Source organism: Synchiropus splendidus, chromosome 3 (genome assembly GCF_027744825.2).
Source record: "Synchiropus splendidus isolate RoL2022-P1 chromosome 3, RoL_Sspl_1.0, whole genome shotgun sequence".
Lineage (NCBI taxonomy): Eukaryota > Metazoa > Chordata > Actinopteri > Syngnathiformes > Callionymidae > Synchiropus > Synchiropus splendidus.
Window position 1 is genome coordinate 16,265,722 of NC_071336.1, and position 27,548 is coordinate 16,293,269.

Sequence of the window (27,548 nt, forward strand, 5' to 3'; positions counted from 1 at the left end):
AAAAAAAAAAAGCCGAGTCAAGCAGGTCGTAAGTCAGATGTTACTTGTAGTCTCCAGATCAGGACATGGAACCTTTGTTCAGTTAACAGAAGAATCCGGTACAGGTGTACCACTGAAGGAGTATCATGAGGTCTTGACTTTTTCAATAGTTTAATCGTCTATTCGTTTTAGGTCGTGCCTTACCAAACCTGGCAACCTCACTGTCATCCATGTCCAGATCAAGACCCCTGCTTCATGTTGAGAAACTGTTAAGAAAAACTGACCAATTAAAATAAAATTGTGAGAAAATTCTCAGTTTTGCATATTTGCTTCAGAGGCTGGTGTATTTACCGTGTATCTCGGAGTAGAATCTCTCAGTTCAGAAGTGCCGTCGCACTTCTGTGTAATTGGAGCACTTTCTTTTGGACCGACAGCGAGGATGCAGTGGTCAGTTTTTAGTGTGAACAATGTCTAAATATAATCAGCAGGTCAACAAGTTTCTTTGGGCAATAAACATATTTCACGATATATACAGAACACCCTCAGTGGGTGTCCCTCACAAGGACACGTGTGTCCTGCTGACTGTAGAATCTGGGCCAGCACGACGTACACTATGACTAGTGTTGCATAAAAGATAAGCACGCAGACGGGACACGACCCCTTCGGAGTGAGGCTCCGGGCACAGCATGTGTGTGGACTTAGTCCTGTTTGTGCCTTGTTAACCTTGTTAATGCCGTGGGCTTGAGGCAGACAAAGCTCCAGTCAGTTGTCTCGCTGTGCAACTGGGACTGCAGGTATCGAACAAATTGTAGGATGAAACTGGTGGCAGACATAGGTGTTTGGTGCCATGACTTATCAGCGTGATTCTCACAGTGAGGATTCTCTCGTCAGCTCCATGTGTAGTCAGTTGTGTTCATTTGCGTAATGTGGCTGTGTAAATATGCCGATGTCTTTTTCACACATTGGTAACTGATCTCCCAGGAAATAAACACTTGGTCTAAACAAGCCACAAATGTCTAAAATAGATGTGGCGTAGAGCCAGTTACACATTCGACTCCTAAGTGTCCTAAATGATTTCTGGATCAAGTCATTGATACTTTTTTTAAATTGTGTTGCAATATGTTTATTTTCTTGTTGTTTTATATACAGTGTTTTTAGCTGCATCCACTTTGCAACATTATATGGCAACATTATAGGGCACTGAACCGAGCGTCAAACTGAAGGTCTGCATTAGCTAGAATTGCCTATGGTTGGCTTGAAATAAAATTATATACATCAGCGGAAAATTAGATTCAACGCAAAGTAGATTAAATCCTCGACCCGCCTCAAAACAGCCTCCTGCCGCTGGAGATGTCTGCTTCAGCACCGCACAATGAGTGGACCTCATGAATAGCAGCAGCTAAGTGAAAATAACTGGCGGATCTTAATGGTGTGAGGCAGAAGATAAGTGGGGTGTGATTGAGTTTGACACACTGTTCATATTGTGTTTGTGTGTGTGTCCCGTGGTGTGAAGTTCAACGTGGATCCAATTGAATTTGGCCGTCCTTATGTTCATCCTAGACATTTGCAACGCGATGGCACCAATTAAACTCACCTGACGATGAGTGGCTAATGTTGCTTGATAATTGACTGCATGAAGATGAAACCCCGACTGGAGGGATGCGTGAGTCACAGAGAGAGTTGCCTCAGATGTCCCCCTCTGCAAGCTTCATCAATGAGACTGACGAGTCTGTAACTCGATAATTGCGGATCTACATGCTCAGGTGGATCAACTGGAGCCATATTTGTGCTTGCTGTTTGTTCGCTGGCTCAATTGTGTTTTTCCAAAAGGCCATGTGTCCGTTTGATTTCTTTGTGTGGTCTGCTCAGGGAGTCAGCCGACCTCACATAGCAACAGCGCTCCTGTGTTTGGGTGTTGTGCGGCAGGTTCAAGGCTGCAATGCGATTGACCTCACCATTGTGTTCATGGGAAGGATTTTCTTTTCCACACACATCTGAAGCTCAGAGACGGCCATGATGTCATCGGAGCGCACCACAGCAGCAGGGCTCTTGCTACATTGGCCCTAGACTGTTTAATGAGAAGCATCTGAGGTCTGGTGCGGTAACCAAAGTTGACGAAAAGCACACGTGAACACAGCATTTCTGAGACAACTGTGATCGAGACACAGAGTCAGTCAGCCGTCCAGATCTACTAGTATTGAGCTGTAAATGTTCGACTCATTGTTTGCCGAGCTTCACCTCAATCTCAGCTGGAGACTGTGGAGCAGGACGAGCTTTACAGCAGCATCTGGAATTTCTGTGGGTGTCGTGTCACCACCACGTTTTTTTCTTTGTGGTTTTCATTGACGCTGAGAAAACAGGTGCTAAAGAGAAGATTGCAACTTCTCACGAGTTTTAAAAGTGAAGGTTGACACTGTGATGATAAGCAAGTGTCACGTGACTGGCGTGATGATGCATTTCAGGAACACGCTGTGCCTGGACGTCCAATTCTAATCTCACCTCTGAAGAAAGTGAGCAGCGTCTATCTGCATTGTCTCTGTATCGGTGCATATTTTATAAATGGACAAAAGTTATTATGCTTAGCAAGATCTTTTTTTGTCTTATTTGGGGTATTTTTGTATTTGCATACATAGTATTCCATGCTATAGTCATGTTCCCACATTAGAAAACTATTATAATGTTCATAATAATTGAGCGCGCTCTTGGACTGGCAACCTGTCCAGGGTGTCCCCCAAGGTTCCAGCGGCCCTTAGACACCAGGACAGGGAGTCGACGGCTTGTGTCTCTCTGGTGATAAACTGATCAGGTACAGTTATGCTGGTGTATACAGATAATTAAGAAGGTGGAGGAGTGTTAACATCTTTTTCCCAGCTGATATTGAAGTAAAGGAGCAAAGCATCTCCTCCAATGAGGAAGGGCAGTAGGGGCTATGCTGCGAGCAAAGCAGCAGAAAAACCCCACAGCGGCTGGTCTGCGTGTGAGCAATCATGTTTCATTTCACTGTGCTAAAAATAGACTCTCTTAATCTATATTTTAGGTTTGAAGACAAAGAGAAAGCTCAACTCACTCTTCCACAGTCTTGTTTTCCATCGTCGAGTCTTAAATATTAAATTTAAGGGTCACACAGTTGAGTAATTTGTAAATAACGGATACAAAAGAAAACACTTGTTAAAAGAGTCTGAGTTCATTAATCGTAAAGATGAAACACATACCAGAGGAAGATGAATGAGTCTTTGAAAACACAACTGCATAGGAAATTCATTTTTTATTCACACCAGGCAAGAAACTCTCCCTGTGTGTGTGTGTGAGAGAGAGAGAGAGAGATAACTTGTTGCCTCCTTGCTGATCCATAAGGAATGACAGGACACTTGAACTAAGCTCTGTCAACATTTGTCTCAGCGGGAAGCATCTGAAAGCGTATTGTGCGTGTGTGACCTAGTTCTTTGTGTTTACTTTCAAACTATCCATATTTGCTGCACTGCGACAGCTTTCAGACGGGCTATTTAGCATCGACTGTTGAGGACGGACAGTGTTGACTCTGGTCATGCTGAAGTGGCGCTGAGAAACGATGCCTCTGGAGTGGAGAGGTAGTGTGGCTGTTGGGGAGTAAAGGCCGAGTGGAAATGAATCACTGAGGGTGCAAGAGTGAGCCAATTGAATCTGGACGAGGATGTGAAGTAAATTTGCAGAGTACAGATTATTATAACTGCTTCAGCCATTCCAGTGATTTCATGTTATTATATTTGTGAATTCAGTGTGAGAAAATGACAGCATTGTTCTCCAAATGTACTTGACAGGCTCATTGTGCACATGAGCCGCTGTCTTTAAGTACATCAAGTTAGATGAACCCCTTTACTACTGCAAATATACACAGGTCACTAAGGTTTGGAATGGTTTAAGAATGCCCAATGAGTAAGTGATTCTGTCCCATTTTTGTTTGACAAAATGGATTTTTTCAACGTCATGACTTTTATATCAGAAGATGAAACTAAACTTTTTCCAAACTACGCAATAACAAACTTCCACTCCTGGATTTTCAATATGTTCTTTTCTCCCCATTTTTATGTACAATGTCCAAGTGGATGTCTTTTAGCTGGTGATTTAGGACTAAACAGCCTGGGGTTCTTGTCTCATCCCCTACCATAATGGCATTTATATGGGTGGCCCAGTTCTCTGCTTTCAGAGGCTGTTTGGATTTTCTGGATGGGGTTAGTGTTGAGGTTGAATGTTTTATCATGGTGGCACAAAGATGGTTATCAATAAAGCCTGAATCAATTTGTGTTTAAAGACTTTTTTTGTACTGCTTCATTTACTTACCCAGCGGTGACACCGTTTACACCCGACAGTAGTGAGACAGCAACAACTACAATGCAAGGTGGTGTTAATTCTGCAGTTAAAATCTTTCATGTTTTAGTCACATGATTCCCTTCTGTTATAGTCTTTACTGAATAAGACACAAATGCAGTTGGTCTTTACACTTCAGAAAATGATGACCTGCCGGAGGTGGGTCCTGTTAACTAGCCGCGCACCTGATGTAGTTTTAAACCTATAGTGTTTCAGACACATTTGCTGTTTGCAGTTTGATATCCTCTCGTAAAGGGTTCAAACTTGATTGGTTATTTGTTCCTTTGTATGTTTACCTGCCACTTAACGTAACATTCTTTGTTGTCAACGTTAAGTGAACTTTTCCCACTTGAGTGAGGCCCAGCCACAGGGTGAGATTCATCAACTGTTTATCAACCTTTGTATGTATTTATCGTCTATCAATTTATCAACTTAGCCATTTCTAAAGCCTCAACTTTGCCTCTACTTCAGAATCTCCACTGATTGTGTAATAGCAACCACGTCATTGAACGTGTGATGTACCTCTGTGATCTACTGACTTTGAGGTCTTCCTGTTGGTCTTCTCTGGACGAGGCATAAGTAGTTTCGGCTTTGTTAAGTGCATCATTGCTCACCTCTCTGTATGGATTTCCAAGGTGTGTCAAGCAGGGAAGAGACCGCGATAGAAACGTGGCTAGGTTGAGAACCTATGGCATCATGCTGGCTTAAAAAGATCTCCCTGATCCCTCAGCTCCAGCGAGCTGACATTGCTGGACAGAGCTCCCTTTTAGAAACAGTAAGCCCTGCGGAGCAGTAATGGGTATTTTGATAGATTTTTGAGTGCAGCTTTTGTTTGTTTACATCAAATGTGGCATTTCTGAAAGCTTACATGCTGAAGCCCCCCTACGGTAAATCGATGCCTACTGCCAACACAAGCATGAGATTCCAAACTCTTGACCTAATATTGAAGGAAAAGAAGAAAAAAAAATATTTGATGGTGATATCAGGTTTGTTTTATTTTGGTTTGCTCTCAAATTGCCTTCTCCTTTCACTGCATCTCTTCCCTTCTGTAGTGTCTTGTGTGATGCTCTAAAGAACAGGCAGAACTCTGCTTGATGTTCTTATTTAAACAGCTGAGGCGTCCAGCATCTATAGTATGTAATGGCAATAGTAGTTATGTAATGAAGTGCCCCCAAACTGGTGGAACTGCTGTGTTCCTGGTGTCACTACGAATCTTTGGCATCTATCTGTGTGGTGGGCTTATCAAATGGATATTAAGGCTTGCTGCAGGGAGTGTTATCTAATCTTGATAATTGTGTCACCGAGAGTTTAGAGCGGAAGGAAGGCGAATGTTGCATTAGTGCACAGCTCTGTTGGTCAAATGTGTTGCGTTTGAAGGAAGTCAGTGTCATGCGCTTTCTGGGCTGAGAACACTTCATTCAATTTGCCTGATGTCTGACTTTTCCCTCCCTCCCCCTCTTCCTCTCAGCACATTATCATCTCCAGAGCTTTGCTTTCAGTCTTCCCAAGACCTTGACTGTCCTCTCCCTGACGTCATTAAACGGGCCCTGATTGTTGTGGACCTGCTTGGGGAGGCGAAAACAAATGTACCCAGTTGGCAACTGGACTGTCTTCATTCTTGTTCCCGTCACATGAAGCCCGCGAAGGTCAGATGAGCTGATAGGACAAGGAGGTGTGTGAACAGTGGGTGTGTATTCGCAGTATTCCAATAATTCCACACACCCAGAGGGGACCTGATCTCATGGAGACACTGTTGTGTCCTCCGTCTTATCACGCATTCTCACTTGACAAAGTCACCCTTTGTGTTTTCAGTACAAAAATACTTTAATGCTGAGTTTGTGTTTAAAAACTTTAAAAACAAAGCATGGTTAAGATTTTGTACATGTATTGTGTTATTTAAACAACTAAACAAGATCACAAGTTAGTAATAAAATAACACAAAAATTCTTGTAATAAATTATTACCATAAACCAGGCTCACAATTTTGTCTGGCAGCTCAGCGGAGCGATTTGTGATACTTTATTCTGGAAAAACATAGCTCAAACGGAACTTACTATTCCCTGTGTGAGTGTGTTGCTTCGTTCAGTTGGGAATATGAAAACTTACTTGAGGCAGTTTTTTTTTTCATCCAAATAGCGTAGAGTACTGCTTCTTTTTTGGCATTAATGTACTTTTGATGACCTAATTAGTAAAAGTAGTTCAGCTGATTTACTCACTTTGTTGAGGTCAAGCCAGGTGCCGCTGTGAATCCTAAATTACAAGTCTTTCTTTGGACAAGTGAGATAGATATGAGTCAGAAGAACAAGAACTGAAGTTATTGCAAAATAATAAGTAGGTTCCACCGATACGTGCACGGCATTGTGTGCATCCCGCCTCGACAATACTGGAAAGGAGTCATATCATACGGCTTTGAATATAAAGCTCCAAAAGCATTTTTGCACACAGCAAATCCTACTTTGTCTAAATGGTCTGGTTAAAGTTAATCAGCTTGCTCAAGAGCTCCTCGACAGGAGCTTAAGCGCAATCCCTTTCACTTTTCTTGTGTTTTTCTTCTGTGGTGCTGCCTGGCCAAGCGGATGGTAATTAGGTAGTAAAACCACAGCTAATAGCTCAGTACTCTGGTCATGATTTTCCCTCTTTGATTGACTCGTGGGGCCTGATTCACATGCATATGGGACTCACACATACAAGGAGACGACAGCAGGGGGAAGAATTGCGCTGGCAGCTCGGTCAGTCAAAGTGGCGCCTCCGGACAGAATAATGTGCATTTGTGCTGGGAGGACTTTCGGCGTTGAACCCTCGCTGGAAGTGGCGGCGGAGCCCCTGGGTACACTCCACCTGTGCGTGCTTCATATCAAACACTCTGGTGTGTTGTTGGACTGTGAAATAAATGGCTATGTCTGTGACTCACTTTGTGGGCGAATACAGCCATGTAAGTCTGGGCTGCCTGGACGCGCTCACACATCTCTTTTCACATTCTGTCATGAACAAAGGCCTTCTGCCCTGCCGCGCCTCTCTTCTACGTACTTTTCTTCCCTACTTTTCCTGTCTTTTCTCTGCATTTCATTGTAGCCCCAGTGGAGTGTTTTTTTTTTCACTTTAACCTTTCTTCCATCTTACTGGAATAAAGCAAGTATGTGGTGTTTTAAGACGTGCATGGACAGTTATTTGTTGACTTGGCATCCAAGGTAAAAATACTCTGAGGTTAGCGCGATCATAGACAAATGTTTGGCTCACATGTCTTTTGGCTGCAGATCAGCTCCTCTTGTCACCACCACGATGGGAATCCAAGGTACTTCTCTGTTTTTAGCTCGGCCTTCATTATTCATGTGCTTCTGCGGACATGTCTCCGTTTGAATGTTTGATTTGTCGCACTGTCAACTCGCATGCATGTGCTCAAAGTCACGTTGGAGAGGAGCCCAGACACTGGACGTATAGGACCACAGGGAGACCAGAATAGTACTATAAAACATTGATGCTATTTTCCAGCTCTGCTTAGGCAGATGACTCTTCTTCTCAGTGGATTAGAGGCCGTGGGCATCACGGTTTTCCCAACCAAGGAGGCTAAACAGCCGATTATCTTAACTCTTATTGGAGAAGCCTTATGTCTGTGGTGTGTTAAGAGTGAATTTGTCCTGATAATCCGCCCAGAAAAGGGTCAGTGCTGATAATCGTAAATGTTTAACGTGTTGAATAATCAGTACGAAATATCTTCTTGCGTGGAAAGAGACGTTCACTCCCGACCTGGACTGTGACGTGGAAGTTTAGCCAATCAAGAAGCGGTCTGACAGAAAAAGATGGAGGCAAAGGCTGAAGTTTTTAGTGTCACTCCATTCTGCAGCCGCCCTCACCTGGTCCGTTTGTAAAAAAAAAGTTCCAAGAGCAGAGGATGTGTCGATGGCATTTTCTTCCGTTAAAAATACTGATAAAACTATCATCGGCCTTTGTTGTGCCTTCGGCTTTGTTGTATCTCGTGTGATCACACAAGATTCCTGGCTAAGAACGTCGGCTTCTCAATCTGTGTGTGTGGTGTGCTGCGTTGGGATTATTGGGGGACTACACATCATCAACAGCAGACTTACTTTGCAATACTTTGCAGTATTGATCGGCAGGATTGAGGGTCTGTCGCTTTCTGGGTGCTGTAGATGGAGGTCATCATGAAGACATGATGTGGCCCTTGGATTGTTCTTTGATCATAAGAAGCTTGTATGGATGTTGGAGATGAAGACGGTCCCTCTCCAGGACCATAGGGCAGAATAAACAGGACATTACTCGATAGCAAAGCACTTTCCCCCATCCAATCATGTGCCCTCGGCTCTGAAAGAATAAGATGAATGATTTAACAGGCTTGTATAGTTCTCCTTGTTGCTAGTGTCTCCAAGATGTTGAACAAGCTGCGCAGTCATCAGTGAAATAAAGCAAGTCGAAGTGGCATCTTACAAGAACAGAAACTCATGGCCATCCTGTTGAAGTTCAGGTGATCTGGCAGGGGAACTTCTCCTGGTCCTTGCTATTATGTACAGTCTTATTGGCTGTGAGAAATAATGAGTTGTGCTGTTTATTGTGACATTTCTGAAAGCTGAAATTGAAATCAAGATGGCTGCTTCTCAATACCATTGTTGATATGAGGCACCGCAGATGTGCACTGTATATTCACGTGCACAAATAATATGTCATTGCCAGCCTGATGCAAGGATATAACCTGATGATTAACCACTGTAATTTGTAGACTGTAGGAGGAAATCTGAGTACCTTGAGGAAACCCTTTCTCACTGAAGTATTTGAATGTATTTGTCATATGGCAGTCAGTTGATACACCGTTAAGTTCAACAATTCATGGTCTTTTCATCTACTTTAAAGCTTGGGACTTAGTTTTGTGAAAACTAGTAAGTATTGTTGTAAACCATAGAATGTCAAAAACATTCACAGCTGGTTGAAATAACCAGTCCAGCACCACCATCTTAAGGTGGATAACTGAAGTCGGTCATCACAGATGAGGCCTATGTTTCTATATGGCTTGGTCACATGTTAGTCCTGAGCAGACACCTCCTCTAACCGTGTTTGTCTTCAGACTGTGCATCATTCACATCTCTGTCTGTGTCTATTTGTGTGTGTCTGCCTGTGTGTGTGTTTACTTGGCACCAGGCCAGCCTCTCCTACGAGCTTGAGCTTAGCTACAGAGTGCTGATTGTGCACTGTGGTATTGGATGTATGCCGGGCCCAGAGAACGTCGGGTGCTGCCTAAAAAGAGTGAAGCAACCACACACAGACACACACTAACCCATCGGGGTGAGCGAGTGCAGCAGAGGAGGAGCGGCTCCCGTTTCACACACACTCTCCTTATTTGTACTTCCGCGGACACCCTTGCTTGAAAAGCATTTCTTCCTCTGACTTTTAGAATCTGCTCTTCTAGGGGCGCTCACATCGGTCACCGATCATGATCGGCCGATTTCAGCCGATCACTACCTGGCATTGCCGATCACAACAACTGGTCACATGCGACTTAATAACCGTTGCATCCTTGAGCTGTGGGAGCAGTAACCAAGATAAGCATGTAAACCAGAGACAGAGGTAGTGACTTGACACCAGCTCACTCCAGAGCAGTATTTATCAAATAGCATCACAAGAATGATTTTTGAGAGAGAGAGAGCACGTGACCACGCTAAACGAAACAGTAACACACGCTCACTACTGCATCGGCGGTGTCGAGGGAATTTGTATTGTGATGTCAACACAGTGTCAGTTCCTGCTGCCCGTGTGCTTGGCATGATCTGTTGTGTGTCTGATTGTGTGTGTCTCATCTGATTCAGCAGTGCCACATCACTCAGCGGCTGCTGCTCTAACTGGGTTTGTCTGTAAAGAGCTTAGTGCCGGTGGGCGTCGGAGAGTGCTAAGCTGATTACCGTCTGCTAACCAGCCACCTCTCACATGGAGGCCCAGTGTACTGCTGTCTGTCTGGCTGGGCCGGGGTTTGTGTGTGTCTGTGTTTCCTGGTGTTCCGTCTGCCTCATCATGAGCCTGACCGCGCTCGGCTAATTCTGGAGTCGCTCGTCCACAGTGGTCAGGTGTAGCGTTGGGGTCAGTGGATGGCGACGACAGGGTTGGGAGGCGGTCAAGACTCCCGCCAGGAGTCAAGTTATCCTCTGAAGAGATTTGAGTGCATTGTTTGATTGGGGCCAAATCTAGCCAGTTGAGACTGGACCGTGATTATTCCAATACTGGAGCTCAGTCGCGGGGTGATGGAGGGGGGCTGGTGTGAGGTACAGCTGGTCAAGAAAGCAGACATTTGACTGTGAGAGAGTTATCAAATGCTGATCAAACCGTGAAGAATGAGCCACTGAAACCAATGTGGCTGAGCAGGTCGTGCTCTTTACCTTTGCTCCAGTGATCCTGCGACAGGTGACGCACGTGTGTCCACTAGGTGGCATCGTCAAAACCTTGACTTTTTGGTATGATCTTAAAATGTTCATTGGTTTGACATTTGATTTGATCTTTTTAGTCACAGGTTTATATGCACTGCATTTAAGGCATGTCAAACATCCTCCCTGTGGGGCCCTTTCAAGTGTTAAAGGAATGTAGTGAGTAACTGGACACTCTGTCTCGATGCTCGTTGACCACTATTGTGACGCGACGTGATTCCAGAAGCATCGCATGGCCTGACTTTAGCATGCTACATGTATCAACAGATGGAAAATGTGGGTGTTGCGTCACTCCTTCCACTGTGAACATGAATACATGAGCATTAGCTACCAGGAGCAGATGTGGAGACAGTCTAGCGCCCACTGCAAGAAATGAAGATGTGGCTTTCCTGCGCCACTCGGGATCGTCTGCAAAGTGCAAGTGGAGTTTGAAAGTGGTGTGTTTTGAATTAGACAATGATCCTGGGGCCAGTGGGGCCGTCGTTGCCTCAAAGCGATTGCTCAACTGAGGCTGCCAGAGGGGAAGCTATAGACGGAACACACACACAGCTGCCTAACCAGGAGCCATCGACCGGGGTCACGGTGCTCTGCAGGCTGCCAGGCTGCAGCTTGTTGCCATTGGATTGACAGAAAAGCAAGAATCTGATTTCATCTCAGAGACGCACAGCTTTTCCCAACTGACACGCGTGGACAGATTTGATTTCCTTGCCACTGCTCCCTCTGATCCACCCAAACACTTGACCATCTCTAGAGCTCCAGGCAGGTACAGAGGTGATCAACCATCAGCTATGTTCCCTCGCTGCTGCCATTAATGGTGCGAGAAGAGTCGTTAACCTTTACAGCGCTTCCCTACGCCTCAGCATGATACACACTGTTCCATGAGACGGTTAACAGCTTCCTGTTCTCAACCTGCTCAGCGAGGACGTGTCTGACGCAGATGAGAACATCTTGTCTGTAACCAATGTGGCGTTAAGATGTGGCTGTGTGGCACGTTTGAAGAGATCACCCTGCATTTACACAGCAGCGAGACAACTCACACCTCATGAAAAACGCCGCTACATGGTGTTGGAAGCTGGCCTGTCAATTTCATGAGAAGAAACTGTAGCCATTTTACTTCAGTGCTCTTTACTTGCCAAGCTTATTGTATAGGTTACACTCTTGTGTCCGCCTTCAAATCATTTTTCCCCCAAACATCTTCCACTAGCAAAGATCACTGGGGTTCAGACTCCGACTCCAACAGCGCCTGCTGCTGTGAACGTTTGACACTGACATCTGTGTGAGAGCGTTGCAGGTGATTACAATAAACATTACTTTACATCCACTGTATACCCATGAGGTGGGCAAAATGTGGCCGGTGGGCCAGGTGTGGCCCTTTGCCTGTATATCAGTGGCCATCATGAGGTCAAAAGTACAGAAGAAATTGTACTTTTTACATTGTTTACCTAATCTAATCCTAAACTTTTAGGCTTTTATTATTACTATTCTTTTTCCCTTTGTTGTATTTTTGAATTCCTTTTAAGAGTAATGTTCAATTTGTGTCCCTCCAAATAAATAAATGAAATATATTGAAAAAATACATTGTAATTAAGTACCTTTATATCACATATTTTAATTTTAATTTATTTATTTTTTTTCATCAATATTCAGGATTTAATCCAAATGGTTTTTTAAACAAAATAATATATTACAGAATATTTTTTTATATTATTATAATTTTAAGAAATAAAATGCTGAGTTACATTAAATAACATTTACTGTTTTTCTTGAGACTTGACATCCCCTCATATTTATGTGTTATGTCATGTGGCCTTTTAGGAAATGTAACACTTGGCTTAGGCACCGGCACACGTGCCGTCACCTCAAGTTCACACTCTGGACCCCAGTTTAAAAAGTTGTCGTATTTGGGAGGAAACAATGCTGTGTAAACGAGTGACGCCCCTGGTAGCGAATGATTGTAGCATTACTGCTTCTGTGTCCAGTTACTGCGGCTGTACACACAACTGAATGTGACGTTTTAACAAGTTCCACCTCTAACCAATGTGAGCGTCAGATTTTCCCTCATGATGCCACACTATTAAATTCTGCCGGAGAAAAGAAAGCGTGTGTGCGATATGTGATAAACACTTGGAAACAAGATCCAAAATTCACTGGTGAATTGCAAAACAGTAGGCGTTGATAAGTGATGTTGAGGTTGCACTTCAACTCAGTGGGACTTCGCTGGCTCGTTCAAGGTTCAGAGTGAACCAAAGACTTGTGCTGTGTCTCTCTCTTAAACTCGGGTGCGTCATCAAACGGCGGCTGCTCAGACATAACCCTCATAAATTCTACATTTGAGTTTCACAATAACTCGCAGATGTGAGCAGAGAGCACCCACTTTTGTTAGGAAAAAGAGCTGGGCTCCTCCAGCCAGGAAGGATTTGTGTGCTACTCATGCAGCGTTCACATGTGAGTCCTCACTGTGCCAGTTATAAATGATGCAGAAACCACACTGGACAAGCTGGCACCACGTATGCAGGACTGTGGGTGGTGGTGTGAAAGCTGTTTGCTCATACTGAGTTCAAGTCCTGTCGGATATGACGTGTTTAAATGCGCTCAAAATGTAGGGTTTTCCGATTCTAAATTTCAGTATCGTCTCGGGTCTTTGGATGAGTCTCGTGGTGTGTGTGACGCAGCAAGAGTTCTTAATTTCATATAAAGTGGTGTGATAAATATTGCATACATAACTATTTTAACATGAATAATAGATGTGATAATGGTTCATTTGAACATTTGAACACCAGCGGCGTGTACTCAGTAATGCATCCTCGCAGCTGTTTGCCACTCCTCCTGTTGATGGTTTTTTCTCAGAAAGAGCTGCTGGTCTTGTTTCCTCCAGCTTTCACTTAGCTGTCGCCGGGGATCTAAAATTACAGGCCGACCTCTTCACTGCAGTTAACACAATGTTCTTTTCGAGCCTTTATAAATTGTTCAGAATCAATCAAATGTACAATTTCCTGTTGACTCGGCGCTCACCGGTTGGTGGAAGCGAATCGGTGGAATCGAGTTATTGACCGGTGTTAGTGTCCGGACTGAGAGGGTACGGAGAAGAAGCACACTCCCACTGTGACTGTTGTTTGTCTTCAAGCAGAACTTCATTTTCCGTAAATGAAGCGGTTTGTATTCGTGTCAGGACACACGTGATGTTTCTTGGAGGCTCTGTTTACCTGCATGTGCGTCATCTGCAACTCCTGATGATTCACTTCTGCTGCTTCGTAGGGGCGATATACTAAGGACAGAAAAGAAATCCTTATTTAACCTCTCATTTTGTGCGTCATCTCTCCTGCTTTTCAATGGTAGTGACTGTCCTTGCACAAGTGGAGTTGGGGAGCTAACTGAACGAAAGAAATACTTCACAGTCGTGAGTCAAGTCGTTGCTTTTGTGCCTCGTTGCAGACACACACCGTCATCTGCCAACAATTTCAGCTCCATTGACTCATGAATTTCATCCTCTTTTTGTTGTTCCACTTCCCTCCTGGTCTTTAATATTAATCTTTTGCAGTGTTCCCCTCAATTCATTCCACGATTTATACAAACCCTTTATGTTTAACAGTGTGGGCTCCTGTATTTGAATTTTAAATGGGTCCACTTTGGTGCTGCGGTCCCTCAGTTTAAGCACGAGGCAGCCACTGCCTGCATCTTCTAGTCACGGTTATTTCCTGGTCATTTCAGCTCAAGCCAGCAGAGAGAACCCACAACTGATGTCGTCTTCACTACAGCAAGTGTTCAGCTGCATGTCAGACGCCTGAAAGACGCTCTTACTTTGGCTCGCTGTGGTTACATAACTGTGACACATTTTCTACTACGGGGCAACAGCTTAAGGATTATGGGAGTTTCACTGCTCCTGACTTCATCCCGCAGCACGTTTTTAAAATTCTGAACATTTTGTGGCCAGGCTGCATCGTCCGACGTGCACGCCACTGAAACCCTCCAATTACTGAACCATTATTACAGAAACATGAGGGCAAATTTCAATGTAAAAATAACAAACTACAGCGGTTATCGCTCATTTATTCCAACAGTCATGTAGGAAATATGAGAAGTCCATGTAACGCTTGAAGCATAGTATGGTCAATGAGTCGGTCTGGACTGGATCATAACAAGCCTCTCTATTTAACACTGGTACTGCTTTACTATACAAATTCATCACAATAGTCAGAGCAAAACTTGTATTGTTTAAGGTCTAATCACAAGTTGGAAATAGAGCTGTTCCGCAAGAGTGGCAAGTAAATGCCTTACGCCTCTCTCTTTGCCTTTTGGATTAAGGTTGGGTTAGATATTAATTTTATAAAATCAAATGAATGGATTCTCGTATCATTATTTTAGCTCACCATATCATCAGAACTTAGGATCATGAGTTATACACAGTCGGGGGTGGGAGAAATGGTGAGTTTCAGAAGAATGTGAAGCGAAAGAACTGTACAAAGACATGGCACTAGATGTCATAGAGGCACTGAGTGGGGAAAAAGACTGAAGAATGTCAACTATTCTGAATGCACCTGATACCGGCATCGGTCCGAGACTGGCCTTGAGTACTCGTTCATAAAATACTACAAAAGCATAAAAACTTTATGACTGATTCACAGTTTTTTATGTCATTTTAGGACAATTTTTTAAATTTGTGTTTGCACTGCAGAGAAAAAAGCTGGTATAAGTGCATCTCTATAAAATATTAAGTGAGCAAAAACACAAAAGGGAAGTCTGAATGAAATAATAATCCAAATGCGATGTAGGGCAGTGTCCAGTGATTCCCCTAAATGGTATGAATATATTCTATACAGGACATTCCGAACTGGCCTAACAGAATAAAAGCACTGTCCTAAAAGATATAAAGCACATGCAGAAGTACATGAAAGTGCAAGGGAAGCCAGGATAAAAGTATCCAAGATGTAGATTCACCACATTGTGTGGTTCACAGACTGAAAAGCAATTCAGCCAGGAGATCAGTGTTTCCAGCTGATAAGGTCTGTATAGCCTGCCAGAAGTTAAAACTGGGATCCAGCAAGCAGATGAAAACAGGAAGTAAGTGCACAAAATATAAGATGACAGGAAGTCACCACGATTCTGATCAACTCACAGTTTGACAGGTCACACGGAAAACCAGGACAAACTGGTTGGTTATCAGCGTAACTGATGAAGGATCACACATAAACACTGTCAGCAAACAATGTTGGTGTGTGACTCATTCCAGTGATCGTGACCTGCTGCCCATGTGATCACTGATGTTTGTATGCCTCTGCATCATGCCAGAAGTCACGGTCCAAAATATAGATGAATTTGCGTGATCCCAGGTGAAAGAAGTCAGCGTTGAGGGTTATTAGTGCTTCACTTCTGATATGCTCACCTCATGTCAGGTATTTTTGAAATCAAAACGTCAGCTAATATTTCTGCACTCGTGCCTGGCTTTGAAATTTCTTTCTACTCAAGTGAAAAATGGAGCCTTCAGGCTAACGGGGAATGTGTTGGTCTGCTGTGCGCCTCTGTCCATGACTTCCTAAAATGTGTACTTGCCAAAATTGGCGAAATTGAAACCACAGCAGACAGAAGAGCAAATACAAAGCGGCCATTCAGATTTAGTGCGAGGACGATCTAAAAATACTCGTCTGCATGTGGGCCAGTCGATGTGATTCTCTCACAAATGTGTGTTTTTTCTTCCTCCCCCCTATTCGGCAGTGCCGCTGTGCCTTCCTGTCCCCACACATTCCATCTGGTCTGTGTGCCGTAACACGCCCACCCAGTCTCTCCCACACTTCTGATGACACCCGCCTGCAGGCTTTTGTCATGATTTCAACTGCCAAATCTTCAAAGTGGAAGTCGGGACAAATCTTGAAGCGGCACTTTGGGACACGCGCACGTCCTCGCGGGTGATAATTGCCGCGTTTAAACTGCAACGGCTTATGCCACAAAAGTAAGAATTCACTTTCACACGTGGATTCCCTCATGATTTGCACTCTCGTTCAACCCTGCTTCATTCCGCCCACGCACCTGTGCTATGTACCTGGACAGGCAACTTACTGCTGACATGTCTGATTGATAGCAGCAAGGTTCAAAGCTGGATCCAGCACTGTGTCACGGCGGTCGGGACACAGCAGACTTGTTTTTCCAGCACTAACATCCGCCGTTATTATATGGTGGGACCTTGACAACTAAAAGTCAATGTGATTCACTCTATTGTCCCATGGTTCATTCATTTAAAAAGCTATGGTGCAGCGATGATTTCAGGGTGGGGAGGAGAAAATTAAACCAAACCCACCTGTTCTCCTGCTACACAGTGTTTATTACAACTTTTCTCAATTCTGTAAATGTACTTCACAATAGTCTTTGGAAAATTTCCATTTTTGAGTGATATATTTTTCGAATCAACTTTCGTTTATTCACATTATGGCATGAAGATATAGGCGTGACTAGGGAGTGACTGGCGGGCGATGCTGAAAGATACAAGAGAAGATGTACAGCATATTTCACGATTTCAAGCTGAAATCTGTTTGTGCTTTTTTTAAGTGATAAAAATACAGATGTTTTCCCGGACGTCATGAAAAATCCTGATTAATAGTGGTGATTTTGCCTGATGTACGACTCCGTGTCATGGGATTTTACAGCAGCAGTTTTTCATCTGTCATGATCAGCCTTTCTCTGCCTGCCTCTGTTGTGCTCAAATCAGAAGCGCCGCCGACGTCTCTGAGAATATAAAGGCTTCCGGCGCGGTGGAGACAAATGAGAATCCTCTTCATCATCATCATCAAGCGTGAAAGACTTTTGAATCCCCATTAATCGTGACTTCATTACGCTCAGCTCAATGGAAGGAGACAGCAGCTGTGGTTTGTTTTATTGAAAAGGTGTCGGAAGTACGTAGTGTATAAAAAAAAACCTTTTGAAGTATAATTGTTAACCCACACTACAATCCATCTGTGTCCCTGAACAACCTATAGTTTCCTATATGCTCAGAGACTAACAGTGAGAGGTAACCTGTGTTGCCTGGTGAGTGATGGTTAAACAACCTGGAGGATGTCAACATTTAATGTACTGTAGTAAGGTCCTGGACAACGTTGGTTTAGAGCTAAATGGTGTCATGTGTTGCTTCATCACTGTAGTCGTATGTGTACTTTCATTCAACTGTGCTTCATCTGGAACCACCGCCTCTGCATTGAGAAACGCCTGGAAATGGAACAGCCATTTCACAGTATAAAAGACAGAGCATAACTGGAAGAGAATCTGTGGGTTCCTCGTCCTGGATTATCAAGCGAGTCTTTCTTTTGCCAAATATGCAGTATGAAGCAAAAAAAACGTTTTTGCATAATTGGTTTGTTTATTTTTTCTTATATGTAAGTCAACATCGACTTAAAATGTGAGCCACAAAGGTAGATTGAAGTCAGGAAGCAGTTGTTTCTTTTTATTCCAACGTCATCGTCCAGTCATCATATTCCCTTTCACGCTTTCTTTTTTTCTAATAACTATGAATTCAGCAGCCACATATGTAGGACAATAGAATAGAAAACATGGTAAAATATCAACATAAGTCTGCACTGACACACATTTGAACTCCTCTGTTGAAGCAACTTGTGCCGCTCCCACCAACAAGCCACTCATTTCCACCCAATATTGTGGCATCACCTGATGGTTGTTTACCCCGGAAAATGAAATATCTTTCATATGTAATGTAAAAGCAATAACCCATAAATGTCAGTGGATATGAATGTTCCATCACGTCCTTCACTTCAAGCTTCTCAGGCTCAGTAAAACATTTTTAATAGCTCATCATCCCACGGCGGGTGGGACCAGTGTGGTACCTATGCCAGGCACCACCAAATGATTAAAATAAATACATTTAAATCACTTTTGGGACGTTTTAAAGCCCAGCAAATGAGAATGGCGATTCTGATGTGAATGTGTTGATGCATACGTTGAACTTGTATCTCATCTATAATGTGTGATGAACTTGGATTTCTTGCTCTTTTCAGATACAGGGCGCTAATTCTAGCCTGTGTTCCCGTCTCGGGGTTTTGTCGTTCATTCATCAGTCTCACCAGACAGCAGTGATGATGTGTTGCAGTTATTAGCCAAAGTGTCTGGCGGTCGTCCCGTGCTGCCTCCCTCCTGACAACAGCCGGGAGAGACTTGTTGAGTCTGCCGTTTGACAGTGAATACATTAGCATGGATTCACACCGTTGCGTAATCTTGAGGACGTTTTGCCCTGGTTGTGCATCCACTTCCTGTCTGAAGGTCGTCAACAGTCTGAGCATTGTGAAGTGCGACTCTGCCTCTTTGGCTGTCAACATATAGGGGACGCCAGCTCATTCACAGCAAAAGAGTAGTGACTCTGAGTGCAGTTTTGAACCAGTTCATCGTTGAAAAAAAAAAAAAGGTCTTTAAAGCCCAGTGACTGCAACTGATTTGGGATGGTGTATCAGTTTTACTGCACAGTCGGCAAACATGAATGATAACAAGCGTGGTGTAACCCGAGCCACTCTGGACAGAGAGAAAGTTCACAAGTGAGCTGACACTTAGGCGTCACCAGGGAGGTTAAAGTGTTGCAGCGGTCGCCCGCTGCTTCTCGACACCAGAGTTCCAGTCGCGGGTTCAGCAGCTGTCGAGACTTGGACCACTCTCAGCTCATGTTGCGACGCCATGCCCCTGTCAGCCTGCTGGAGGGAGAGATGCTTTAGAGGGATCTAAAATAATAACTGCGTCTGAGGATCACTAGAGCTCAAGCCGCCACCTGAAAAATCTGCTGTCAGTCAGAGAGGAATTGCTGGGGATTTCCTATTCAATCTGGGGGTGATGGGAGAGTCTTTGGGGCCTCGGTCTCTGGTCAGAGGTCAGAAAATGTTGCTGTGGAGTGGAATAAGATTTCACCATGTAACTTTGGTTGGCACCGTCATAAACAAGTAGGAAGAAGAGGGACATGGAGATGTTTGCATTGATGGAACTATTATGTAGTAAAACATGTATTAGTTGTTTTTATGATGATGAAGAAGTTTACGTAGGAAGCAAGCGATCCATTATTTGTGGTCACTGAGGAAGCATTTTGTACGACTCATTAATGGTGACTTAATTTCTGAGCCAGCATGCGACCACAGCGGTGTGTTTTTGAAAAAACTGATTCAACCTCAGCTGCCCCCAGTGAGCCACGGAATACTGCTTCACAGAAATGACAAAGTGACTGCAGGGTTCATGAGCGGACAACACAATACCTTTCAATTTGAGCCAGGCCTCAACTGAGACATCACACAGGACCAGACTCTCCTTCTACTGTCTGAGAGAGGAAGTGGGGGGGGTTGTTACAGAACCACTGCGGTCAGGTCAGTGGAGGGATGTTCGGGGAAAACGAAAGGCCTGTCTCTGATTAGAAACATAGTGTGGTTGAGTCCGAGTCAGTGAACTGGACTGGTTTGTGTGCATAATCGGGATGAAGGTAGACTTCTGGGTGTTTTATGAATGTCCCTGCGGAGCGGCGTGGGCTGACCTCTCCCCTCTGATCCTGCTCTTAGTTTGTGCTGTAGTGGCTGGTGAGCGGGATTCAAACGCTGCAGCTTCTCGCCGTGCCCCTCATGGTTTAGCCGGCTGGCGGGCACCATCGTTGCTGAGGGGGCACTAAATATATCTCACTGCACCAGGAAGAGAGAAGGAGGGAGGGGCATAAATATAGAGTACCCTTCTGCAATTAGAGACTCAAGCTGTGCTGCAGAAATTTGAGGGAATGAGGCCGAAGCTGTTCTCTTTAGAGTGGCGGCCAAAGTGCTGTTGCCCTGAGTCAGCACTGTATTTGAAAGAAGCACGCAAAAGGTCATCGACTCCTGATCTGGGTTGTTGTGGTTCTGCGGCTACAGCTCAGTGAAGTATAAGCTGAGCTGTCGTGAGCATAATGTGCTTTTGTGATGCTTGACAGTTGTTTCAGTGGTTGATCCAGACTGAACGCACGTCTGTGGTGTAACTGTGGATCTAGAGTTGCTTTAAAGTTGCCTGAAAGAGCTAAGCTCCAGCACAAAATGCTAGTAAAAGCTACTTACTGTAGCTCCCAGCCTGTGGCTGCTCTGGTTTTACAAGTGAAACTGTCTAATAAAATACTTTGTTGATTGGTTTTACTGTAACCGAAGTCCATCACTAGTTCATGTCGGTCAAGTGCTTCAGCAAGTCTAATGCTGCATTGTCAATAGGGTGGTAAATAAATAGTATATATAGTTTGTAGTGGATTGGAATGACGCCATTGCAACACGGGAGTGTTAGCAAGTTAGCAGGTGGTAGAATAGCATAGCACTGGCTGCAATACCAACCACCTCTTTGGTCCGTTCCTGCAGCAATCGAGGTTTAGAGATCAAGGCTACATCCACACGGAGACATTTTCCAATCCTACTTTTGTCCCTGCTGGCTTTAAAAAGTGCCATTCCACATGAATGTACTGAAATATCTCAAGCCTGTAGGAAACACTGCGTAAGCTTAGTCCCATAACAAACCGAACATAGAAAGAGACGCTGGTGTTGACCAGCGACGTGGTTCAGCTTTTATTATAAGTGACGTTGAACTACAAATCAACAGAGATGTGAGAGAGGCCAGGGTCGCGCGTGGCCACGTGATCTACCACATGGGCTGCAGAGTAATCTGTGGGAATTTCTGCTAGATTCTGGTTAGATTGTGGTCTGGGAAAGAAAATGTTGGCTTCAAGTATTAAGTGTGTCACGTCTGTGTTCACAATGATCTGTTGTTCCTGAAGATTTGGTGTTTATATTTCCAATAAGTTGTACGGCTGTTGCTGAATAAGCCCTACTCTGTAGTCCACCGCCATTCGCATTGTTGGGGAGCAGATGAAGACGTGAATACAGAACCTCAAATCTGTTTCTAGAAGTATTGGATAAGGTGGCTGAAAGGCCCATCTCACGTACTGGAGGTCTTGTTCGGATCAGAAGTCGGACTCCCAGTACCGCAGGGTTGTTTGATCCTTTTGACAGCATCTCAAGTATAAAGGCCAAAGTAGCTGAATAGCAAAATATTAGCGCAAGGAGTTACTGTGCACAAGCTGCTGCTTTTTAATTGGTGGAACCTTTTGTGGTCTTTACGGGCATTAACCGGATTAAACTGTTTCACTCGTTCCCACAATCAGTCGTGAAGAAATGGATTTCTGAAGCAGGACTGGAGCTGCTGGTGTTCCGAGAACTATGCAGCTTTATGGCATGTGGCGAGTGTTCCTGACCTCCTGTGACTCAGCTTCTGTTTCTGTGAACTTTCGAGCAAACCTTTAATTAAGCACAGCTCTCTTTATTCCCAACTGCAGACCGCGGCAGCTCTCATCCATATGGATGATGAGATTCTTGGGAAGGTTGTTCAAGGCTTTGTTGTCAGCCACGGCCTGACGTGTTTCATTTCAGGTTTTCTGGTTCATGTCAGACCAAGTTCATGTGATTAAAGGCCTTTTTTGGGATGAGTGTGGCGGAAACGCTGATACATCTCCCCCTGTGGTTTGTTGCCTCACCCCAATCTTCAGGTCTACTACGGAGATGTTGAAATCCAGACGTCATCATCTTGTGACAGTAGTGGAGTGGAATAAAAATAAACTGTAAGATAATGAAAGTCACCAAAAAAGGTCAAAGCCAGGGCTGACCGTTTAGAACTGCTTTTGCTAAACCAGTTTTATTGAACTTATCACTACAAGTGAATCAAAATAGGCTGATGAACACCGGTGTGAGTCAAAATAAAAAGTCAAAGTGAAGTCAAACACGGTTAACCTGTTCTTCACTTTCTAAAAGTCTTTTAAAGGGAATACAACCTTAGCCAACCCTGACATTACCAGCAGAACCTCAAGTAGTCATATCAGGCGTTGGAATAACAGAATGAAGAATGAATTACTTATTACAAATATAAGAACTGACATCTACTTTTTCAGTGTGATTTTTTTTTCAATGTTTATGGATCAACTTTTGTCCTTTTCTGTGGCGGATAATCTTGTGTCGTGACATAGTCTTGAACTTGTCACACTGACAATTCACTCTACTTTCCCAGTATCTGGTGAAGATTTTGTTTCATTTCCAAAGGGTTTATAAGAGGTTTGTTAAGACTCCTCCCTATCACAGAGATAGTGCCTCCTCTTATATCTCTAAACTTTAGGTGTTTAGTAATCTCAACTGGGGACCCATTTTTAAACACCATTACTGTGTTTTTATGGCCATATCTGTCTCTGCACAGGCACTTGAAGATGTGCCTGCAGAAGTGGGTCCGTTTATCGCACCCCGCGTCTCCCTCTGCTGCCTGTTTGTCCAAACTCTGTGTAGCTGTTGGTCATTGTGTTCCGGTCCGATAAGCAGCCACAGATATCCTCCTATTAAATATTACAAGCAGACCAGATAATTTTCAGACGCTCTAAATATATGTCATAATATTTACTTAATATGAATCCTAATATTTATTCCTGCTTGATAAGAGAGCTATGGTTTGTTTTTAATATTTCTGTGTTGTTGTCTTCCAGAGTGCTGATGTCACTGCGGCGTCCTTGAAGAAACAACGCGGACCCAAAGCCTTGCCTGCTCCTTAAAGCGCGACTCATCACGTGGCGAGGGCAGATGGACTGTCCCAGAAGCATTTAGATGGAAGTGGATGGAGTGTTTTCATGTGACTATGACCATGCGTCTGATCTTGTTGGTGGTGGAAACCAATGAAGTGGTGCCAAAATGACCTTTTTGAAAAGCTGCTTGCTGCTCTCGTTCCAGGAATGGAAGCCAATCAGAAGTGTATAAAATGACTCTTATCATGTAGAGTGCGATGAATATTCAGTATATTGAACTCTAGTATAAATAACTGTATACGTGTTTTAAGTGCCTCGTTTCAGAATGTCGACATCTGATAAAGAACGTCGCTAATGAAAGCATTTAGTGGCAGCCTGGGGCGGTGGATAGCGCGAGACGCCATGTTCATGATGGTGGACTGAGGTTAAGGTAGATTCCTGTACATGCTGAACAGTAGTTGTGCAACAAAAATCTCTCATAGGTCCATTCGTGAAAATGTCAGTAGCAAGGTCCAGTCAGTGATTCTCTCTCGAAACACAGGTATGGGCTCGCCTCATGTTTTTGAATTATATATGGTCAGAGTGACTGTCCTGCCAGGTACTCGAGCATTTACCTCGACATACAAGGGATAATACACATTTCTAGTCCTCAGTCACGAATCAAGTCAGTTTCATGAAAGCATTAGACTCTTGTCTTGTTTTTGTTGTTAAAGAAAATACTCTGGAACAAGTACAAGAAAATTTTTATACGTCACGGTCAGACACTAGAAAACTTAGTTTTAAACGCTAAACAAAAATAGAACCTGCATTGACAAATCATTTGGAAAATAGATAGACGGAAAACCATTTGCCTTTTTAATGTGTAAACAGGTTTTTCTTTTGTAAACTTAAGACTTACTTCTAGAGGTCACTCAGTGAAGGACCGTAGCTGCTCAGGATTCTTCATTTTAATGTTGGAGTCTTAACAGAAATCGCTGACCACACGATCGTACGTTATTCAGTGAAACATGAACTTGACGTTTGTGCTAGCACTGCTAATGAGATAGCATTTTCTAGTATTCTCTCTACTGTGAGATTTTTTTAGGGTAGCTGCTGCTAGCATTTGTTTACTATTCTTCCCCTTCTGTCTCTTCTGTACTTGTGTACGACGTGGCCGTACAGTTTTTGAACATAAAGGTACTTTAACCAGGGATTTAATGTGACCCACTAGTGAGTTAAACGAAGCTAGGTCAGACTATTAGCTCTGTGCTAGAACGGACGTTTCTTTCCTGCCGAAAATGGCTGAGCTCCACAGCAGCAATACCCCCGTCATAGAGCCGAGCAATCCCATTAGTGTTATTAGCTTAGGACCATCTTCTGTCTTAATCCCCTTTATCTCAGGACGCTAAACTACATACGGTACACGCGGCGATGACACGAATAGATGTAGCTAACGCTGGCTTCAGCATTTACAGGGTTAATCCTCTTGAGGCAGAAAGGTGCCGAACATTTCAGAAGTGTTTAAACGCACCTCCTATTCTTATCAGACTTTTATTTGAACTGTTGCTATGCAGCATTGAAGTGCCTGTCTGTTCCACTTCACCGTCTCTGTCTGGTCCAGTTTGTGAATGGCTATAAGAGAAGTGTCTGGAGGAGATGTGGATCACACAAACAGCCACGATAGCCCTTCTGCCAAGTCACATCTCCACAAGGTGGTCTGAACAATGTGAGCCGATTCAGCCCAAACCCCAGTGTTTGTTGGAAGTCTCACAGCTAAATTTGAAACTAGGCTACATATTCCCACAGATCCATGTGACACTCAGAGTAGAGACCCTTGTTTCTACACTTCTGAAGCAGCCACTTGATATGGTTCCCTCGACTTTCTTTGGTTATCTGTGAGGAGACCACACGATTCAATGACAGCTTTGGAACAACAGTGTACCTCAGACAGAGCGGACGTGGGCCTGGAAAGGGAAGTCACCGATTAAACTGTTAGACCAAGAGGCAAACAAGTGACGGATAAATGGTGTGATGAAGTTAATGTTAACATAACACGAGTCAAGTGGAGGAAAAGTTGCACGCGAGCAGTTTATTTTAAGCATTGGTGAAGACTATGTCTGTCGCTTCACTCACATCTCACATGGTGCTTTTTGTTTTGACGCAGATATGCAGCAGGTTCAAATCCCCCTCTTCTTCAAGCCACATACAAACAGGTTTGTGTTTTAGCAGCTAGTGCGATCAGGGCTACTTATCGTGAAATATGTACTTGGAGTCTATTTTTGTCTTATCTGACTGTACAGTTCTTTGAAAATGTTTATCTGTGTCCATGGTGAAAATAATGTATTGACTGCCGCGGCCGGGAAGGAAAGATATCCTGCTTACCGAGGACCGATGGGATGGGGTCGCCTGTGCCAAAATATAGGACTGAAGAAACACTGTTGTTTCTGCCAGCGGGATCGGATGTATTTTTCCCCATTAAAGTTGGACCCACACACCCTCCTCTGGCGGGGGCCGGTGACATGTCTCAGCCAGCGGACTGATTTCTGTTTATCGACGCATGAAAAGAAAGAGAGCCGTCTTCAAACATCTGCACAGCTTCAAATTGTACTTGTGTGTTTGTCTGCATGTGCTGTGAGGTCATGTACTTCCTGATCGTGATCACATGGCGACATGTATGAATGCAATGGGAACGGCACAAACTCACCTGGACCTGGTCAAATGTGGGTGTGAGAGGCCGAATTATTTCTGTCATGCTTTCTTTCTTAATTCCTAGTTCTCAAGTGTTCATCAAAGGAGCAGAACGACGTCGCTGCTGTTCGAAAATTGGGTTTTTGTCTCTTTCTTGTGTTCCCTGAAGGGAATATTTGTGAGCTTTGCCATTGTATGATGTAGACAGTTTTCTGTTGCCTGAAAGAAAAAAATGGACTAAAAAGAAAGTTTTTTGCTTCTTCTTCTTTTGAATATGTGAAGGCTTTTGATTCTTGTGAGTCAGCAAAGGATCTTGTCTACAAACTTGTCATGATGCAATTTCCATATGAGGAAGTAGGATTTTAAACACTGCGCTAATAGGCTTGACAAAAATTGTCTAATGCAGGAACATGTGTGTGTGGAACACCGCAGACACTAGAGTCCTTGTTCCTTTCATTTGCTCACACACAAAAACACACATCTGTTGTGGCCACACATAAATAGCACAACGTTTATGTGCGGAAATGAGTCGTTTGTGACCAAAATTGTTCCAGATAAAATCGCATGACAAATGCAGTTTGTTTGTCTTGTGTAGGTATTCTTGAACCTTCTTTGTGAAAATAAACTGCAGTTCCAAGTGCACCAAATTATGAAACATTAATCTAACACACATTTAGCGCTAATGGAAGCAAAACAAAATGATTTCCATGGAGCAAATTGCGGGAAAATGCTTATGTGAATTTTAAAATTACAGGATTTATTTAGAATATATCTGACTTTTTATAAAACATGAGCTTACAGCTTTTAACTAGATGGCGTTCTGATAGACCCACGGTGAAGCAAACACATCTTTTATTCATCTGATGATATTGAATACAGAGGTGTTGACATCACTTAGGAATAGCTGTCTGAACATGACTGCATTTGTCTCTTCTGAATCACACACAAATGCTCTACGCCACGAAAACACAGAGCGACGGTTGACCACTGTCCATGGAGGCGTCATCGTCATCGTCAACACGCTTCCTTTTTTTCAAATAAAATTCAAAATTCTGGAGGCTCTTTTGTCTTTGTATGATAGATGTCAAGCATATGAAGCACAGAGTCGTACTTGTGATCACCGTCGTGAGCCACTACTCACTTAGCAACCTTGCTAACAGTAGGTAGCGTGGTGGTAATGTCCTTTCCTAAGACCAACAAATCACATCCTCTAATCTTCTCATGACAACTAACCATCAAAACGAGCTGAGTTAAAGAAGTTGAAAACAGATCTGCACATCCGCAGATCATCATCGTTGCTAGTCACAAAACACAGCTGATATTTATTGATTTATTATGTGTTCACCGCAGACATTGCCTCAGACCCAGGAACACACATCTGGTTACACGCGCAACGTCTCAATTGTATAGAAGGTTATTAGACGTCATTAGACCGTGATGAGTCTGAGAGTTAGTTTACGCTGCAAATAGCTGAAGCTGGTGCAACCGCACATCACCCAGTTCAGTCATAGTCAAGCTACTCGGCTACATGCTAGCTTAGTTCAGCTATTCACCACTTTCTAGAGGCTGTCTGGTCTGACTAAGAGAAATTCGAATTTCTCTCCAGTGGTCGG

At 43.6% G+C, this 27,548-nt stretch overlaps 1 protein-coding gene across 1 annotated transcript in view; it reads left to right on the forward strand.

Moving 5' to 3' along the window:
• Positions 1 to 26,915, forward strand: part of si:ch73-335l21.1 (insulin receptor substrate 1-B) — a 48,656-nt gene extending 21,741 nt beyond the window's left edge. The window contains exon 4 of the mRNA XM_053858629.1: positions 23,233 to 26,915. Within this exon, the coding sequence (XP_053714604.1) occupies positions 23,233 to 23,240 (8 nt within the window). The 3' untranslated portion in view covers positions 23,241 to 26,915. The remainder of the gene's footprint in view (positions 1 to 23,232) is intronic.
• The last annotated feature ends 633 nt before the right edge of the window (positions 26,916 to 27,548 follow it).